Source organism: Cricetulus griseus, chromosome 4 (genome assembly GCF_003668045.3).
Source record: "Cricetulus griseus strain 17A/GY chromosome 4, alternate assembly CriGri-PICRH-1.0, whole genome shotgun sequence".
Classification (NCBI taxonomy): Eukaryota; Metazoa; Chordata; class Mammalia; order Rodentia; family Cricetidae; genus Cricetulus; species Cricetulus griseus.
The window spans coordinates 122,327,779-122,347,526 of NC_048597.1; the positions used below are offsets into that span (position 1 = coordinate 122,327,779).

Sequence of the window (19,748 nt, forward strand, 5' to 3'; positions counted from 1 at the left end):
AAATAAGATGGAAAGAGAATTGATGCCAAAAATCGTCCCCTGACTTCCATACAGAATGTGTGGGCATGCATGCACAACCACTGAAAACACAAAGCTGAAATCTTAAAAACAAAAACAAAAACAAAAACAAAAACACAAAGCTGCAGAGACTTTCTACAAAGGATAGGAATTTAATCAACAGCTCAAAGACCACTTTTTGAAGTGAAGTCAAGTAACAAAATAACCCTTGACTATTAATGCATCTCCACAAAGCAAATGTGCAACAGTGACCCATTGTGCGCCTCTTCCAAGTGAACTTGCAAGCAAATGGGTCTCATGACTATAACCTGGGCATATTGCCAGAAAAGTCAACTTTTTGTCATTGAACCCATATGATCCATTTGGACTGGTTTATGTACCAGTGGAATTCCTTTTATTTGTTTACGTACTTAGCTCTGTGTGTGCCACTGTGGGCCTGTGGAGATCAGAAGACAACTTGCAAGAGTCTGTTCTCTCTTCCATAATGTGAGTCCAGGGATCAAATTCAGCTCACCAGGCTTTGTGGCAATGCCTTTACCAGCCAAGTCTCATGCCTTAGCCATCTTTTATCAATCTTATAGCATCTCTTCAAGAGTATAAAAAGAAACACTTCTCAACAACAGGGGCAGGATGCCTGATGCTTTACAAGGCCATTAAATAGAAAGCAAAATTAAACCACTCTTTAGCTACTAGCCTCAAGGCAAGCTCCTTGTATTCCCCCACCCTCTTGAGCAAACCAGGCCTTCCCACTGTCCAGTTATAAATCTTCCTGGGTTGTGGGGCTGGCTGAAAGGGCACTAACATTTGCCTGTCTGTGAAAGGCCCAGGGTTCAATCCCTGTGGTAGCTAAATGTCATCTGTCAAGTCGATGGGTCTTGGAATAACCTAGGAGACATGCCTCTCTGAGGCTGCTTCCAGATAGGCTCAGTTAATGAGGGAGGAACCAAGCTGAACATGGGTGGCATCAACTCACAAGCTGGGTGCCCAGACTGCATAAAAGAGGGAGGGGGGAAGAAGGCCTGTAGGAGAGAAGCAGCCTCATATTCCTGCCACAGTCATTCTCTCCAGCAGCTTCCCCACTATGATGAACTGATCCCCTACACTGAGCCAGAAAAACCCTTCCTGCAGGTACCAGTCAAAGCCACAAGAAAAGTAAGATATCACAGGAGCACAACAAAAATCAACAAACAAGTGCGAAGAACAGTTGATAATAAATAATTATCTGCCAAGGGAGAAATTCTAGCTATTCAAATAAAACACGAAACAGGAACCCTACCTTCTCTCTCAACTACCCATGTCTTCTAAGATGTCAGCAGTGTGTTGGTACAGAACCAAGAACATTGAAAGAAAATCAGATCATTCTCTTACGGGGCCAAATTTCAGGGAAACCTGAGCCATTTGTCAGACTATACAGCGGTGTATTAATTTATTTCTATTTCCTTCCTTTGCTCCTATACTTCCACTCCAACCCAGATTTTCTGTGTCCCCCCTCCTTTCTTCAGTTTTTCAGTTGCATTTACACTTTTGCAGAGGAAAAACTTACCTTCGCACCCCACTTGCTGCATACCTGTATTCTGGAACAGAATCCTTCACCACTGTTTGTCAGCTACCTTCTTCTATTGTGATTTCTATGAGTGATCAACTATGTAGAAGCATATTTCTAGGTCCCCAAGTGTATACTTTGGATCTTTGAGCTCACTTACCGCTCCCCAAGTTATCACCTGACAGAAAATCTTGTTGCACCTCTATCCTCCCTATTTTCAGACAAACACTGTGACTGTGACTGTGTGTGTGTGTGTGTGCGTGCGTGCGCGCGCGCGCGCGCACAATGCTCTTACATCAGCCCTCCCCTTCTGTCTTACTTTTTAGGCAAGGTCTGTTTTAGCCAAGGTTCCTATTGCTGTGATGAAACATCATGACCAAAAGCAACTTTGGGGAGGAATGGTTACTCTTTCATATCACGAGAAGTCAGGACAGAAACCAGGAGGCAGAAGCTAGAAGCCACTGAGGGATACTGCTTACTGGCATGCTCCCATAGCTTGCTCAGCCTGCTTACTGATAGAACCCAGGACCACTAGCTTATGGATGGCACCACCCACAACAGGCTGAGCTCTCCCCTATCAATCACTAAATAAGAAAATGCTCTACAGTCTTGTGTACAACCAGAACTTATGGAGGCATTTTCTCAATTGAGGTTGTCTCATGACTTTAGCTTGTATGAAGTTGACATAAAATCATCCAGCAGTCTCTCTTGCTGTGTACTCCAAATTAGATGGCTCATAAGCTTCAAGGTGATTGTGCTGTCTCCACTTCCAAGCTTGCAGCAGAGCAGGACTACAGATGCAGTGCAAGATATCCTGCCCTTCCCACAGGTTCCAGAGATTAAGCCCAGGCTCTTGCTGCTCCTGTGGCAACTTTTAACTACTGATCCATCTTACCAGCCCTCAAAAATGAGGACCTCAGGCTAGTATTTCAGAACCCATCTCTGAAACATAGAAATACTAGAAAAACACAAACAAAAGACTTGATTACAATGCCCAAACCTGTCAGTTCCTTATTACTGAGTTTATAATAATCTGTCAATTGGATTTTAAAAAATAACTCATTTGTTTAAAACAGAATCTAAACAATGTTCACAGGATGCATCAGACACAAACCCTAAATGTGTTTCAATAAAATGGTTTTTCAAATTCATTCTTTCCTTAGAGGTTCCAAATAGTGCCAATTTGTCATCTCTTCACAGGTGTTAACCTTAAGTTCTTAATTTTGCCATATATCTTGATCATCTGAAATTTTGTTTGTGCAGGTTAAGTGCAAATGCCTGATTCACACCATGATTACATCGTTTAAGATAAGCTGGCTCCAGAGCACCTACTCGAGACAGACAGTGAGTCCATGTATTACACCCAATGGGTGTCCTGACGATGCTCACAGTACCATTTTGGCTGGTGGAAGCCTTTGAGTTGTGTCCTTGTGCTATGACAGGGGACCTGAGCAGCTTTTACCAGATTTCATCGGCACCCTCAGTGCTAAAAGACTCTTCTTCCACAAAGTCTTGCAAAATTCTCCAATTTCATTCACCGAAGGGTGAGAGATAATATATCCATCCCAGTGTGTCTTCACTTTTGCTAAATCTATTCTAAAGTCTAAATAGTTTCCTGTGTTCCTTTCCCCCCTTGTGGAGAGCAATCCTAGGGTCCCATTACTTGCTCATGTGTTTTTCTACACAATAATCTACAGTTATCATTGGTTACTTAACCTCATCACCAAGTAGCCCAGGCTGGCCTCAAGCTCCTAACCCTCATGCCTAGCATCCAAGTACTCGGATTTCAGGCATGCTTGGCCTGGCCACTGCCTTTGCTTCTTCTCCATGTACACCAGAGAGATAGGAAACCATTTACTTGTGTAAGGTAGACATGAATTCTTCCATAGGTTCATAGCTTTCTTTTACTTACTAGTCTTATCCCCTATACTGGGTTTGTTTCTGTTGTGTGGTCTAATTAGACCACAGCACTAGCGCTCTGTCTGGTGCTGCCACACAGTGCACAGCCAGTCACACAAAGAACAACCTTCACACTCAAAGAGCTAATATTAAATACTATTAGTAAGTAACAATATTAAAGAGCAGGTTGTATTTTAAAAGTTAGCTTCTAGTTTCTGGGTTTTAATTTAATGGAACTGTTATTGAACATTCCAGGATGTGCCATTTTTTAAAAGCTTTATTTTTATCTTGTGTGTATTTTCATGTCTGTGCACCATGTGTGTCGGTGCCCTCAGAGATCAGAAGAGGTTGCTGAACTCCCCGGAACTGGAATTACAGATGACTGTGAGTCACCTTGTGGATTCTGGGAACGAAACCTGGACCCTCTGCAAGAGCAACAAGTGCTCTTAGCCTTGAGCCATCTCTCCAGGCCCTGTGGTATGCTACTGATTATAAAAATTTTGTGATTTCTTGGAGTTTTAACCTGCAGTAGTTAATCCTTAAGTGTCTGTATTAGGACAAGTCTGGGTCAGCTGTATGCTTCCACCATAGTATTTTCTTCCCTGTTCTTACCACTTTCAGTTTGTGGTATCTAAAGACACTGAGCTCATCTAGTAGGGATGAGTTCTGAACACCTCCCAGGATGTCCTCTTGGTTATATTGTGTTTATGGGTTAACTCCAGAGCAAACAGCTCAAAGCACAACCAACTACTTCCTCAGAGCCTTGCTGACCTCTCACCCAACAAAACTGCATTAAACATAAAATCGTTTAAGAATAAACGGGGGGAGACGGCGCTCCACTGGGGTCGGTGAAGGATCCCAACTTGCCCTAAAAACCATTGATTGGGTGTCTTTTGTCGAGATCATACCCCGAAATCAAAAGACAATTGCAAACTCCCTAAAGTCTTGGAATGAGACCCTCCACACCAGGTTGGCTAATCTGCTTGAGAACTGCCAGCGATTGACTGGGCTTATCACAAGGCCAATGTGGCCAAGGCTGGCTTGGTGGATGATTTTGAAAAGAAGTATAATGCCCTGAAGATTCCAGTGCCTGAGGATAAATACACAGCCCTGGTGGACAATGAGGAAAAGGAGGATGTGAAGAACTATGCCGTATTCCTGTCTGAATCCCAGGGCAGGATCCGAGAAGCAGCTGGAGAAGATTAAGAACATCACGCCCTTTGATCAGATGACCATTGATGCCTTGAATGAAGTCTTCCCAGAAACCACTCTGGACAAGAAGAAGTACCCATACTGGCCTCACCAGCCCATCGAGAACCTGTGAAACAGGCCAGGAGGAGCAACAGTCCTTCGTTCCATGCTCTGGGCATTAAAACAAAACATTTACATACTGAAAAAAAAAAAATAAACAGGGGGCCTGGAGAGATGGCTCAGCAGTTGAGAGCATGTACTGCTCTTCCAGAGGACCCGGGTTCAGTTCCCAGCACCCACTACAGTGACTTACAACAGTTTGTAACTAAAGTTTCAGGGGCTTTCCTAATACTTCTTAACCTCCTGCACACACAACGACAGCCAGGCATATACACACAAACATAAAATGGGCATTTTTAATGGACATTTTAAAAGCATTCTGAAATGATTATGGAATAAGCTAAGTGTTTTCCTTTGGAGTGGATAAGAAGCTAACAGTGTCTGAGAGTAAAGATTTGCCAAGCACCAATAACCTTACATAATAAAATTATCAGTCACTAACACATAGACAGGCACTGTTGGCTATCACATCTCCCCACATCTACTCTCAACCTTAAGAATCTAAGGAATCCAGACTGCAGATGGGTACACCGACTCAATGACTCGTTGAGTCTTCAGTTTCATAAGTGCTTTATAAAAACCATACCCCCTCCCTTCTTCAGAGTGGTTTGTAAACACTGGCTCCTTCATACATGGCTCCCTCTCCTGTCTTCCCATTTGATCATGCTGTTCACCGTCTCCAGATTTTTTCTGATGCCCAGAGATGTTCATGTGTATGTTTCCTACAAGACTGGAAGGCACAAGGATGGAAGGTGGAGTTAAGCTAGAGGACCCTTCTTTGGTGTGGGGTGTAGTATGCGCACTCAGGGAGAGAACCGATAGCACATTTGCACATCTCATGAACACAACAGTGGCAAGCTCAGCAGCAGGAGCTAATCACGAGCTGAGGACTGGCTGAGAAGCTCCACATGCAGTGAGCCAGTCAAAAATCCAGGCTTTGCACAGCATGAGGGCTGGAGGGTAAAGGGGCTTTGCCACTAGGCCTGACGACCCGGGGAGCTCTGAAACCCACAAGGTAAAGAAAGCATATAAGTTGTCCTCTAATTTCTACCATGTGTGCCATGAGACATGCATGCATACATGGAAAATTATAATCTAAAAAACTATTTTGAAAAGCTGAGGCCAAGAGCAAATACCCACTGGGAAGAAAAAATGTGTTTAACTGTAATTAATTAAAAGAGTACAAGTGGCTGGAGAGAAAGCACACACAGGATGACAGCAGGAGGTGCTCTTCCAGAGGACCAAGCTTGATTCTAGCAGCCACACGATGCTGCACAACCATCCGGAATTCCAGTTCCAAGGGACCACTGCCCTATTCCAGCCTCCACAGATACCAGACACACAAAACACATGAAAATACAATGAATTTTAAAAATTAAATAAATAGTATTAGAAAACGACCCCCTTTTAATTTGAGAAGCACTGGCATTATGAAGTATCAAAACAGAACCTAAGCCTGATAAGCCTCTCTCCCTCCCCTTCCCCCGCTTCTGGTTTTTTGAGACAGGGTTTCTCTGTGGCTTTGGAGCCTGTCCTGGAACTACTAGCTCTTGTAGAACAGGCCGGCCTTGAATTCACAGAGATCAGCTGGCCTCTGCCTTCCTAGGGCTGGGATTAAAGGCATGCTCCACCACCGCCTGGTGGCATTTCATCCATTAAAAAAATAGAAAATTACTGAATATTTGACACTAAGTAAATTACTTATAAAATATAATTGGTGAAAATAAATTGGGCCGAGAATAGTGCTTCATGTCTGTAAAGCCAGCACTCAGGAAACAGAGGCAGGAGGATCACCATGGACTGAAGTTAAGCTGGAGTTGCACAGTGAGTGACAGGCCATCCTGCATTATAGAATGTACCCCTGCCTCAAATAAAACAATACCACCAGGCCAAGGAAACATCACATTGATCAATAACAAAACTTCATGGAAAAAAGCTAAGAACCTTTGTTTCACACCACCAGCTTCTAGAACAACACTGGAGGCAGAATGCACACTACAATAGTAACCTTCATGGCTGATGCTGCAGGCAAGCTAAAACTGGACTGTTGAGTACCAATCATGTTCAAAGGTACCTAAAAGACGAAGAGATAGGACATCAAAAGACCAGGAAGAACCAGTCCACACAACAGACCTACATGGACTTAAACAGAACATGCAACAGAGCTGGGGTGGGTCCACTGTGTGTGCTCATTTCAGTGTTGCTGCCTCCTGGACAGAGTGCTCACTCATCTTGTATCTTGCTTGTCTAACACAGCACAGCATGCACCAACACGCCCACACACCAACTATATCAAACAGATATGCAGAGTGGACAGCCTTGTCTTGTTCTTGATTTCAGTGGGATTGTTTTGAGTTTCTCTCCATTTAGTTTGACTCTCCAACGTTGGCTGTTGGCTTGCTGTATGTTGTCTTTATTATGTTTAGGTATGTCCCTTGTATCCCTGCTCTCTCTAAGACCTTTACCATGAAGGGATGCACACACATACCTTTTGAGACAGGGTATCACTTTGTAGGGGCTGGTTGGCCTGGAACATACCCTGTAGACTAGGCTGGCCTCAAACTGAGATCTACGTGCCCCTGCCCCAAGTGCTAGGATTTAAGGCCCACCACACCCGGGCAACTATTCCCATCTTTAGCTAATCAAAATACCAACAAGTTATTCTATCCATCCATTTTTTCCCTTTAACCTTCAAAAGACTGTGGTCATGTGATCTGCCGCTCATGAGTCGTGTCAGGGTCCCATCCATCCCAACAACACAATTTGGATATAACAAAAAGGAGAAAAGTCAGCAGAGCCAGGTATCATAGTGTATCCTATAATCCTTGTACTCAGGGGACTAAGGCAGGAGGACTGTCCAGAGAATAAGGCCTTCTATTAAAAAATGAAATAAGGTGGGCGGTGGTGGTACACGCCTTTAATTCCAGCACCCAGGAGGCAGAGGTTGGTGGATCTCTGTAAGTCTGAGCCAGCCTGGTCTACAAAGCCAGTTCCTTCATGTAGAAATTATACATATTCACTTAATAACACACCTACTCACCCTGGGTGAATAAAAATGTCAAGCCCAAGTACTAAACTGTTTTTAGTTTATTTATTGGGTGTACCAAAGTGTGCCTGTCAACTTAAAGGAGTCAGTTCTTTTCTTCTACTATAGGGGTCCTGGGGACTGAACTCAGGCCACCAGGCAGGCAGCACCTTTACCACTCAGCTATCTCACTGGCCCCTGAACTATCTTGGATATTTAATCAATAATCTTATACATCAAAAAATGCATGTCAAGAAATGCTTAAGTCAGCCAGGCAGTGGTGATGCACACCTTTATTCCCAGCACTCAGGAGACAGAGGCAGGCAGATCTCTGTGAGTTCCAGGTCAGCCTGGTCTCCAGAGAAACCCTGTCTGGAAAAACCAAAAAGAAAAAAAGAAATGCTTAAGTTGAAGAACTGTTGGTGGGAGACTGACAGGCAGGACTCACAGCAGCTGTCTGTCAGTCATGGTGGTCTCATATAGGTTCTAAATATAGAAAGCAAGCTGATCAGTAACAGAACACCTTCAGGCAGTGGGGGCAACTCTGCTAGCTAGCAGCACCAGTGCAGTCTGGCCTACTCGGCAGCAGGCAGATAGCGCTTATCTCAAGATGAAAGGTCATCTTGACTCCTCCTGACTCCTCCTCAGACAGAATCCCAGCTGCGACCAGCAGACCCTCAGAAGAAAGTTGTTGAGAAGTAACCATTTGCAAGGTCCCAGACTACACATGCTTCTTTTCTTTCTCTGTATGCTCGATATCTCACACAGTGCACAGATATGCACAAGGGCAAAATACTCATACATGTGAAAAAAAAAAAAGAGCCAATTCACTTTTTTAAAAAAGGACATAGCCTTGAAAGAAATGATTAAATAAAAAGCTGGGTGTGGACGTGCATACCTTTAGTCCCAGCATTCAGGAGGCAAAATCAGAGATCTCTTATTTCCAGGCCAGCCAGAGTTACACAGCAAGATCTGCCTGGAAACAACACAAAAACAAAAAAACAAACTCGGGCTCCTCATAGTTACACTAAAAGTACTTTACTCACTGAACTGTCTACCTCCATAGCCCAAAATATGAAATAATTTAAAGTCAGCACACACACTACACAACAATGCCATACTCTTTAATGCAGCCAGCAGCAGACAGCCAAGTTTAACACCAGCATCTTCCACAAGTGCATACCAACCACACATAAAACAAAGATGTAAAAAAGGAAGTGGGGGCCAGGCAGTGGAAGTGCACACCTTTGATCCCAGCACTTGGAAGGCAGAGGCAGATGGATCTCTGAGTTTGAGGCCAGCCTGGTCTACATAGAGTGTTTCAGGACAGCCAGAGCTACAGAGAGAAATCCCGTCTCGAAAAACCAAAAACAATAACCACCACCAAGTGGGTTATTGTATAAAAAGAATCTAATAAAGAATATAGACATGAGAGGTTGATGTTGGACAGGTGGTAAGTTACCATTTATCATCCATTCTAAAAGACATACTTCTACTTGGCTTAGCTAAGACTCAACTGTACTTGAGAACACAGAGAAGCAAGCAAACGCCACAGGAATGGAGGCAACAACTGACACCATGTGCTTGTGTTTGAATGGCCCCAGAGTCAGAAGCCAGAGGAGCAGTTTATATTTATGTCACAGAGATAAAACATGACCCACTGTAGTGAACTCAGGGTTTGCAGGCAGAGTCAACTCCAGCAGCTAACAGCTTGCTTCACTCTGCTGTTACTCTAGAAAAGAAAAGCCCACTTGGTTCTTCTCCCCACCCCCACAGTTACACTCCAGCTCTGACTGCAAAGGTCTGGAACAGATTAAAAGTCGGGTCACAAAATCAAAAGCTCTGGCATGTAGTCAAGCCTGTCTGGAATACACATACACAGTGGGCCCAAGAAGGCAGCAAGGGAGGGAGGGAACTGCAGGAGACACACTGTTGGTGCATGTGGGAGGAGTATGTTTTCTTTTTCCACCTCAAATACCCAAATACCTTAAAAGACCCAGCTGTAGGTACTATCTATCACCAGATAAAACAGGCTAACAGCTAAGTTTCTCTTCTTTACTGCTAATGTTTTTCCCAATTACTTTTCTCTTTCAAAAACATACACATCAAACACCCACCCCCCACCGCCACGAGTTTAAGTCAAGAGGCAGTGGCACAACACGAATCTTCCAAGCTTCCCAAGGGCAGATGAACTCAATCACCAAATATGAATAAGGAAACATGGCTGTTATCATCCAGAGGATACCAATGCAGCATTTAAGGGGTTTTCAACCACACGGGCTATCTATTCAAGCATTAAAAAGAATCTGAGGTTGCAAAGTGCTACCATGTAGATTACTTTCTTAACACCATAACAGGTCTGGAAGCTCCAACAACTCATATTTGAGCCAAATCGGCTGTCAAAATGACTGCCTAGGCTGCAACTCCACCTGACTTTCCTTGGGGTGGGGGTTAACTACTCCAAACACTGCTTTTTATTGTTGCTTGCTTCCAAGCAAACAGATGGGGGGTTGTTTTGAAGGCCCAGGGTTGTGTTTTGATGGCATTCACGGGGTTAATTCTCCTTCCCAGTAAAGCCTGTGGTGTGGCCAGGTCGGCCCCAGGGAAGCTTCCAAGGCTCCACCCATGCGTCTGACCCGAACCACACATTGCTTCCATTAAGTAGCATCTCGGCCAGAATGAGTGCTCAAACCACATTATCTGTTCCCTTTTAGACTCATTTTCCATGCTTTGGAAAGAGATTCAAAAAGCAACAGACAAAATCACTATGAGAAAATAAATACAGACAATAAGGACAAAAAGGTAGTCAAACGGGGCAGGAGACCCTTACCAAAATGTGCACATTGGAAGGAGGGCTCTGTTTTGCCCTTCCTTTCCTAAATAAAAAGCGAAGGAAAGGAAACGTAACATGAAACAAGGTCGGAACATTCCCCAACAGTTGTAAACTGCTTTCCTTAGACTTGACCTGGTGCTCAGGGTGTGACCCCACTTTCAGCCCTGCTGGATAAGCCAAGCACTAGCAGGCCCCTCTCTGGGGGAAGCCCAGGCTACAGGCTGTAGACAAGCCTGACTTGTGGCTTGTTTCCAAGATCACCATATGAATGAAGCAGTCAGAGAAGATGGCTGGTAGCTTCTATAGTATTCACCACCCAACCCAGGCAAGAATGCAGTTTTGGACCCAGATCTCTCAAATTCAAACAAAAAACACAGGGAAGGGAAAAGCTGGGTGTGCAGCCATTGGTTACCACCAGGCAGTGCAGTTTCACTGAGATGTATTTTCTTAGATCCCCCAGCCGCAGACTATCATCAAAATGACCACAAAGGTTCTGAGGTAACCCTTTACCAAAACGAGGGTCGAGCCTTGGGTCCAGCCAGGACGTAGTCTTGTTCTTATGGTTTATGTAGTACACATCTCCATCCTGCGTCATGGCTTGCTCCCATCCATCAGGAAGAGGTCCTACAACATAGAAAACAGACTGTGGTTGGTTTTGATCTGCTGCACCCTAAGAAGCTGAAGAAGCTGAGCAGTGTTCATTTTAAAAAGAACAAACACAGTTGTATACAAGGCAATGCGGTAAAACAGACTGCAGCACATGTCCAGAGAAAATAAGGCAGGCCACATACCCAACTCTCCTCCATGAAAACTAAACCATTAAATAATGAAGCCAACATCTCCAAGACACAGATGAGTGGTCGGATTAAAAGCACACTTTAGCTGACAAAGCCATACTCCACTTAGACCTATTATTTGAGCTAACTTACATCAAGAAATACAGAGTTACAGTCCAAAAATATTAAAAAGTTTGCTGTAAAGCAGAACAGAGGACTGGGGCTGGAATTCTAAGTTTGGTGGACGGGTGGGACAGGGCTAGGAAGCAACAAGATTTCCTATTTTCATGAGAGTAAGGAAGCTCCTGTAAAATAAGTAATGAGAAGAGGCCCAGAATAAAATTATGGAACCACCCAACCATCCACTAGACAGACAGAATTCTCACACCTTTAACCAAGAAGGTGGTTCAACCCTAAGATACTTCTGAAAAATATACAAGATGCTTAAAAGTTCAAAGGCAGGCAGGTGTGGCGGTGCTCGCCTTTAATGCTTGCACTCAGGAGGCAGAGGCAGGTGATCTCTGTGAATCGAGGCCAGCCTGGTCTACAGAGTGAGTGCCAAGACAGCCAGGGCTACACAGAGAAACCCTGTCTTAAAAAACCAAAAAAAAAAAAAAAAAAAAAAAAAAAAAGAGTTCCAGACAGACTGGCAGTGGCCACAGCTGGACAATCTAGGCTTCGATGCTTACTTTCTGTGTGCTTGCGTGCCTGGATTCTTGTTCAGCAGCACCATTCTGCACCCTAGCCACCATGGTCAGAGCAGCAGTGACAGCATGCTGTCCCTGCTTACTTAGGGACTTCACCCTACAGACTTCAGTGATGTTCTCCCTAACCCAGCTGAGAACTCATGGGCCCAGGAAAAACAACAGGCCATGACTACTCATCTCCACTGTGTAATGATGGTGCTGCCAAATTTAAAGCCACACTGTGGCTCCACTTGCTTGGTCCTGTTCTATGTCCCCACACACAGAAAAACAACCAGAAATGCCCAAGGTAGGTCTGCAACTCAAACACATCTGTTTCCTGGAGCTATAAAATCTATTGCCTGATGGGGCAAGTCCTTCTGTGTATACTTATCTTATTGGTTGTTGAATAAAGTTGTTGGCCAATAGAAAAGCAAGTTAGGTGGGAGTAGGAGTCAAGGAGGATTCTGGGAAATGTAGTAGATACAGTAATAGCCACCAGGAAGACAGGATGCAAGGTCAGCGTCCTCTCTAAGTCTTATAAATATATAGATTAATAGTTATGGTTGATAACTAAGACTGATCTTGCAGATAAGAAATCCTAGTCATTGGCCAGCAGCATTGTACCTAATATAAGACTCTGTGTATTATTTTGGCTGTCCAGGTGGTAGGTGGAACTCGGGCGGCTTGGCGGAAAGGAAAGATTTATCATTACAATTGCCCTAAACTTTTGTGAGCATTCCTAGATTACAAGAAATCTATCAAGCTTTAATTATAAATTTCAGAAGAACTAAATCCAAGTGATCCAGGCATAGTGTGTGTGTTCCTGTCTGTCTCTGTCTCACACACACACCTGTAATCCAATTATTCAGGAGACCGAGGCAAGCTCACGCAATCAAAACTTCAAGGCCAGCACTAATCCAAATCCAACCTTATCTTTAAAGAAATTTTAAAGGGTTAGCAATATAGCCAATGGGCAGGAGCTTGCCCAATGGGTGTGTGTTGGATGCTGGGTTTGATTTCTAAGTTCTGGAAAAGGGCATTAGTTCAGAAAGTTTCCCACTAATAACAGTCTTGTCTACTATTAAATAACTGAAGTCAGACATCACTAATGAGGGCAATAGACTTGGTGAGAACCAAGAGGCACTCACTGTATCCTTCCTATGTTAATTAAACTTAAATAATGTACTTACACCTCAAAGGCTATGCTAACAACCTTAGAAGAACTCTGTATCTAACTGTGAAGCTGGGTGGTGGCAGTGCACGCCTTTACTGCCAGCACTTGAGAGGCAGAGAAGCAGGTGGACCTCTGAGTTCCATGCCAGCCTGGTCTACAAAGTGAGTTCATGGACAGCCAAAACTACGGGGTGGGGGGTGGTGGAGACAGGGACACGGCCTATGACTTCAAAGCAGAACAGTCATTTACCTATTCATCTATGTCCTTAACATTTCCTGTATAAACAGAATGTTCCACAAACAAATCCTGTCTCCACAAACTGAAGGGAAGGGGGAGAGGGGGGAGACAGAGACCAGGAAGATACCTCAAACAGCTCTGCATCACCCTTTAATAGCAGAATAAAGGAGAGACAGCTGGAAAAGGAAGCCTGGGCTACAGCTCTATGGTTAGGTGCTCACCTAGCATGTAAGATGCTAGGCAATTTGATGTCCAAGATTATCAGTCAGTCAGTCAGTGAGTCAATCAATCTGTAGAAAGCTGAAAAGAATCTTTAACTATAGTCAAAATTGGGTAGAGCAATATAAATCTAGGCTTCAGAAATGGTCCTTGAGGGGAAATTTGTTCCCTCCCTCCCTCCCTTTCTGCGACAAAGTCTCTATCACCTCAATTCACATTCTCAAGTTAGGCCTTTGGGTGTATAAAAGACGGGGGTGTTTTTAAAAACTAGACTACCATGCTGGATCCCCACGCCAAAACCTTTTGGGCAAGATGATAAAGATGGAGGGGAAAAAACAAACAAACAAACAAAATCCAACCTTTGTAGGGGAAGAAGAGGCCAGTATTTTAAATGAGATTTAAAAAGTGGTTGAAAAACTAGAATTAGAATAAGCAAGAAAAATGAAGGTTAATTTAAAAATATATCCTTAGGAAAATACAATTTTATGTAGGATTTGCCAATACTGTCTAGTTGATAATTTATCTACTAGAACAAATACAACTTCTTGCAGTATTTTAATCAAATAAGATTTAAGATATTGTAACACGGCAGATTGATTTAAAATATTGCAACACTGGAGAAGATTCAACTACATGCAATTGCCTGTGTGTTCTTGCCTGGGTAATAATTAAGGAAAATCATTTACAATTTGAACTCAAACAGGAAAATCTTCACTGCCGTCATGTTAGGCCAACCCCTCCTCCAGGAGAACCCTGAGTGGCTAGCACACACCCAGTGGGTGGTTCCAGTGCTTACAGCACAGGGCTCTCAGTAGTTTCCTTAGAAAGTTCTCTCAATGACCTCCTAAAGGAAGTAATAGAAAATCTGACAAACTCCTGTCACAGCAGGCACATTTGTGCACTCTCTGCAAACAAGCATTAACTCATTTAAAACCCTCACAATGTGGACACAATTGTAACAGATGAAGAAACTAAGTTAGGAAGTGGCAGATCTGGTATTCAAACCCAGTAAAGCTCCTCATGAATATCATGCTTGGCCAACCACAAGTTTCCTCTTCTTGAAACTTGTAAAAGTCTCAGTGTTCTGGGTTATGTAGACCATTTCCCCGTTAAAAGCCTTGCGTAAGTTAACACCAGTCCCTCTCCAACAGCTATGCACTGATGAACAACATTTCATAAGGCATGCTGTGTTCAGAACAGGTCTGTGTGTACAAAACACTTTTACCTCAGCTTCTGTAATAGTGTATGTAAAAGCTTAGATGTCGGACTCCAAAGCAATCACTGATGGAAACTGCTTTGGCAAACAAATGCCCCCACCCCAAATTCTCAAGAAAACCCTTGAATCAAACCACGAGAACATGTTGATGGCCCCCAAACTCCTTCTAGACGGCAATGGGCAGTGTGGGAGACAATACTTTGGGACCACACACCTGAAGGCTTGGGGTGGAATCCCCATGCTTCCCAGTGTCCTGCACATGGTGCATCCTGAGCCCTGGGCCCAGCTTGGCTCAACATTTATTAGTCTTCTAATCCTGGGGAAACTCTTTAACTAGAGATACTTCCTCTTAGTGTCTACAGAATGGAGACAACACTTATAATTAAAGAACGAAGTTCCAAATAGAATGCTCACAGTAGATTTTCTTGAATAAATAGTTCTGCCTCTGGTAGAGCAACCAGTGGTCTTAACCACCAAGCCATGCATGTCTCCAGCCCAGAACTTACGTTTTTAATGGAATTCTAAAAATCTTCAGAATAAGGCTCAGAACTCACACTAAGGTGTGCGGAGAGTGTCTTCTGTCTGCTCCCACAGACTCTACGGTTGTTAACATTAAGTTTCAGGTCTCAGCAGGTGCCAGCACACCTTCATCTTTCCTTCCCTCCCCTTCACTAAACTACTGTTCATCAGATCCAGAACCCAACCACTCTCTTACCATTCACCAGTTACAATCTAGCTACACTGGATGCTCCAAATGTTCCCTCTGATTTCCTGTCTATTAAATGAACCAATATGGATCACATACCCACTCTCCACTCTCTCTCTTCAGAATCCTACAAGGATCAAAGTGGCCCACTTGCTAACTAGCTTTGACTTTCCAAAACATGGCTCAAGACCACCAGATAGTCCCCTCCTTGAGTCCACCTGGGCCTAAGCTGCACAGACAGCAGTTTTAGGAGCTACAGTAGAAGTCATGCATGAGGCCATCTCCCTCTAGCCCCGATCACTTTAACTTATCTATCTTCCCCTTTCCATTTTAACTGTAGGAAACACGATGTGTGTTTATAACATTCTCATGATTCAAACAGTGGTTGGCTGAGGGTAGGAGTGCTGCATCTCTGCTTCCCTCCCACCAGTTTCCTGTATCCCACCTGAAGGCTCAGCAAGGGATAAACATTCACATGGCACTTCCTGTTGAGATTTTGTTACAGAAAACACAACATTTAATATCTGTTGAATGAATGATCTTGACAATATCTAGTCTCAAAGTAAAACAGTGACCACCGTCAAAACTCATCTGTACTTACCATGTTATAGTAGACAAACTTCCTAGAATGCCACACATACCCAGAGAGGCTAGGAACAGGCCTCTCTCCAAATTTCACCTATGTAACTAACTCCAATCAATTTTTTAGTTTTTTTTCCCCCTTGGAAAATTCATGCATGTATACAACACACAAGGTGGCCTGACCATATCTACCCCAACTACCTCTAGACACTCCAGCAAACCTTCCTTCATAACTAACTCAAGAGGGCTGGAAAGACAGCTAGGGGGTTTAGAGCACTGACTGCTCTTACAAAGGACCTGGATTGGGTTTCCAGCATCTATATGGTAGCTCACACCTATTTCTAACACCAGTTCTGGGAGATCTGACACCCTCTTCTGGCCCCAAACGTACCAGGTATGGACATGGTACACAAAAGTGCAAGTAAATCACCCGTTTAAAAAAAAAAAAAAAAAAAAAAAAAAAAAGGAAGAAAAAGGAAAAAGTAACTCACTGAGCCTAATTAGTGATGCTCTAATGGGCATGGGTATAGTCTTGGAGCCAGTCACAAGCACACAGACAACCTCTCAGGGGCCAGGGCTCTGGAGCCCATCCTCCTGGCCATGCTGGATGTGGACTGGCTTGACTTTTTGCAGGTCACTACAGGCTGTGAGTTAATGCATGTATAGTCATGCCAGGTCCACAATGTTCGAGCATGCAGCATTTCACAGCCTTCCTCCCCTTTCCTCTGGCTCTTACAGTCTTTCTGCCCAATCTTCCAAGATGGTCCCTGAAAGAGACACGGGTCTATTTATGCATGTCCTACTTAGGAAACTTAATGCAACAGCACAGTGGTTTGGTAAAGCGCTCATTTAGACTTCAAACTGTTGAAGTAAAAACACTTGCCTTTCATTAAAGCCAAAGTTAGGTTTTATCCACTGATTAACTTTATAACTTTATATAATTCTTTTTAAGTATTACGTAGGAACACCCTGGCTACTGCTGCAGGATTTAGTTGCTCTCACTTCACTCCTGCCTATATATGGTAGCCTAGATGTCATTTTTGAAGAATTAGCATCTTAATCTTTCACACAAATATTCCTACCATGAGTCACAAAACTGCTGGAGCAATAGTGACCAGAAGGACTTAGAAATCAGTGGAAAAGACAAAAACAAAATCCTAGCACTCACCAAGAGAAGAAATAAAACAGGCATTTCATTTGGTCCTTGAATGTAAATAATTTAATCATTTTTCACAAAGTTTCCAAAACATCTTCAAATAATACTAAAGTTTACCACAGACACTTCTATCTTTGAGTCCTGATATTTAATAATTCATTTTCCTCAGGAGCTGGGTACTGGCAACTATGTATAGCAAAAAATCCCCTTGTATTCTCCAACAAACAGTGTGCTCCTGCACCCTTAAGTCAATGGCTGATGTGCCAGGTATTTCTTCTCCCATGGGTTCAAAATTTACACCCAACAGTGACTGTCAGAATTCAAATGATTCTTAAATGTATAGAAAGAACTGTTAGTGTGTGCTCTCGGATCAGATCAAGAGAACTTGGGTTTCTATCTGCCCTCATATTTAGGGGCTAACTGCTAATGCAAGCCTTGGAAACCTTGCCTAACCTAGACCAAAAAAACAAAACAAACAAGCAAACAAACAAACAAAAAACACAGCAATATATCTAGCACCAGCCTGTAACCATGACACTTGGGACCCAGGGAGAAGGGTCCAAAGTTCAATACTAGTCAGGGTTGGTTACAAAATCCTATCAAGGCTGGAGAGACCGTGAATGGTTAAGAGCACCGGCTGAGTTCAGTTCCCAGTACCCACTCCAGTTCTGGGGGATTCAATGCCCTCTTTTGATTTCTGTAGGTTCCTGCACACATGTGACACACATATACTCAGATATAAACATTAAATAATCAAAACATTAAAATCCTGCTTAGAAAATGAAAATGTTGGCAGGACAGCTAGTAAGTAGGATACTGCTGCCAAACCTAAAACCCTAGGTCCATATGGCAGGAGAGAAGTGCCACGAGTTATGTCACCTCCTTTCCTAGAGGAAAAAGAGAGGGAGAAGTAGCACGGTTAAAGCTACAGAAAACAACTAGTACCCAGCACCCCACACCCAGGAAGGTCCTGTCAAGAAGGTCATTCATAAATCTGAGGTCAGTCTGGGCTGCAGCTGAACCCACCTCAAAAAACCAGAAACAAAAGGTTAACTATAAATCCAGTTTTCAACACAGCTACCCTGCGTTTAAGTATGAATGGAAAAAAGAATACTTGAGTGGCATTGGGTGATGTCAAAAGTCATCCATGCAGAGTGCATGAGACGCTCCGAGAAGGTGAAGTCAGCTGGGAAGCCGCTCCCATAAGCAGAAGCATGCAGCTAGTTAAGGCCTGACTCAACAAGCTTTCGAAGAGTCCTGGTACTTTGGAAGGTCCAAGGACATCTCCAAACCAACTGGCCATTTTACCTTTGGATGACCGACTGTCTCTATTTCAGCAAGAAACTTTAAATCTCAGTGTTTCTTTCACACTGCTTATTTGCATTTAGACTGTAATTTGAGGGACAGGGAGGGGTGAGCTGGGGTCACTGGGAGGTCTGTGCCACCAAGAGATGTGCCCAATTCATATCTACATTTTTATGTAAGAATGGTGGCTGGTTCTAATGTTACTAACCAAGATGCATGGTCAGGTTTATGGTTCAGTGTGGTGTCTACCTGGCTCATGTGACACCCTGGGTCTGATCCACAGCACAAAGAAATAATAGGGTGATAAATAAAGCTACAAGCAAACCACAATTTTTCTTCCTTTTCTTTTTCTTTGGATGTAGGGTCTCATGTAGCCCAGAGTGGTATTTGAACTATGTACCCGAGCTAGTCATTAACTCCTGATATTCCTGCCACCATTTCCAGAGCGTAGGGTTGGTTATACCAGCTAAAGCCTACTTCTAAGGGTTGTAGATTACTCATGTTTATGTTTATTTAATTCTCTGGGGCCATGCTTCTTCCCTCCCTCCCCTTCTCACCTTCTCCTTTGCAAACACTCTACCCTCAAAGCCATTTTCCATCTCAGCCTGTCATTTCTCAGATTACCTGAATTGCCATATAGGGAAGAAAAACAGCCATTCTGTTTGAAAACACAGACGTCAGGAATACAAACAAGACAAACTGGTTCTTGGTTGCACTGACTGAGGGCTTCATTACAATATTATTCCTGTCTGAGTTTTTGTTAATAACATCTTGTTAGTATATATGCGTTAGTACAGTATTATTGACAAATCTCCTCTTAAAATAATCAAGGGAAAAAAACAGAAATCTGTATATGTAACACTGTACTGCCCACATCAGACAGATTTCCTATGTCTGAAAGCTAGAAATAAACTCACTTCTTGGATATAAAAAGGCCAAGGTCTATATTTGATTAGAGAGCTTCAAAGATAAACACAGTCCCAAAGATGGGATGGTAGACAGATGTTTTAAATTACTTTAAATGAAGTAATTCCAGCTACCAGTAATTACAAATAGTTTAAC

General features: G+C 43.2%; 1 protein-coding gene and 1 pseudogene across 4 annotated transcripts in view; one reads left to right on the top strand and one right to left on the bottom strand.

Annotated features, from left to right (window-relative positions):
* Positions 1-19,748, bottom strand: part of Yap1 (Yes1 associated transcriptional regulator) — an 83,297-nt gene that overhangs the window by 22,401 nt on the left and 41,148 nt on the right. For all 4 annotated transcript variants that reach the window (XM_027415168.2, XM_027415166.2, XM_027415167.2 and 1 more), the window contains exon 4: positions 11,140-11,253. In XM_027415168.2, coding sequence (XP_027270969.1) covers positions 11,140-11,253 — 114 coding nt within the window. The remainder of the gene's footprint in view (positions 1-11,139; positions 11,254-19,748) is intronic.
* Positions 1,934-4,815, top strand: LOC103163787 (annotated as a pseudogene).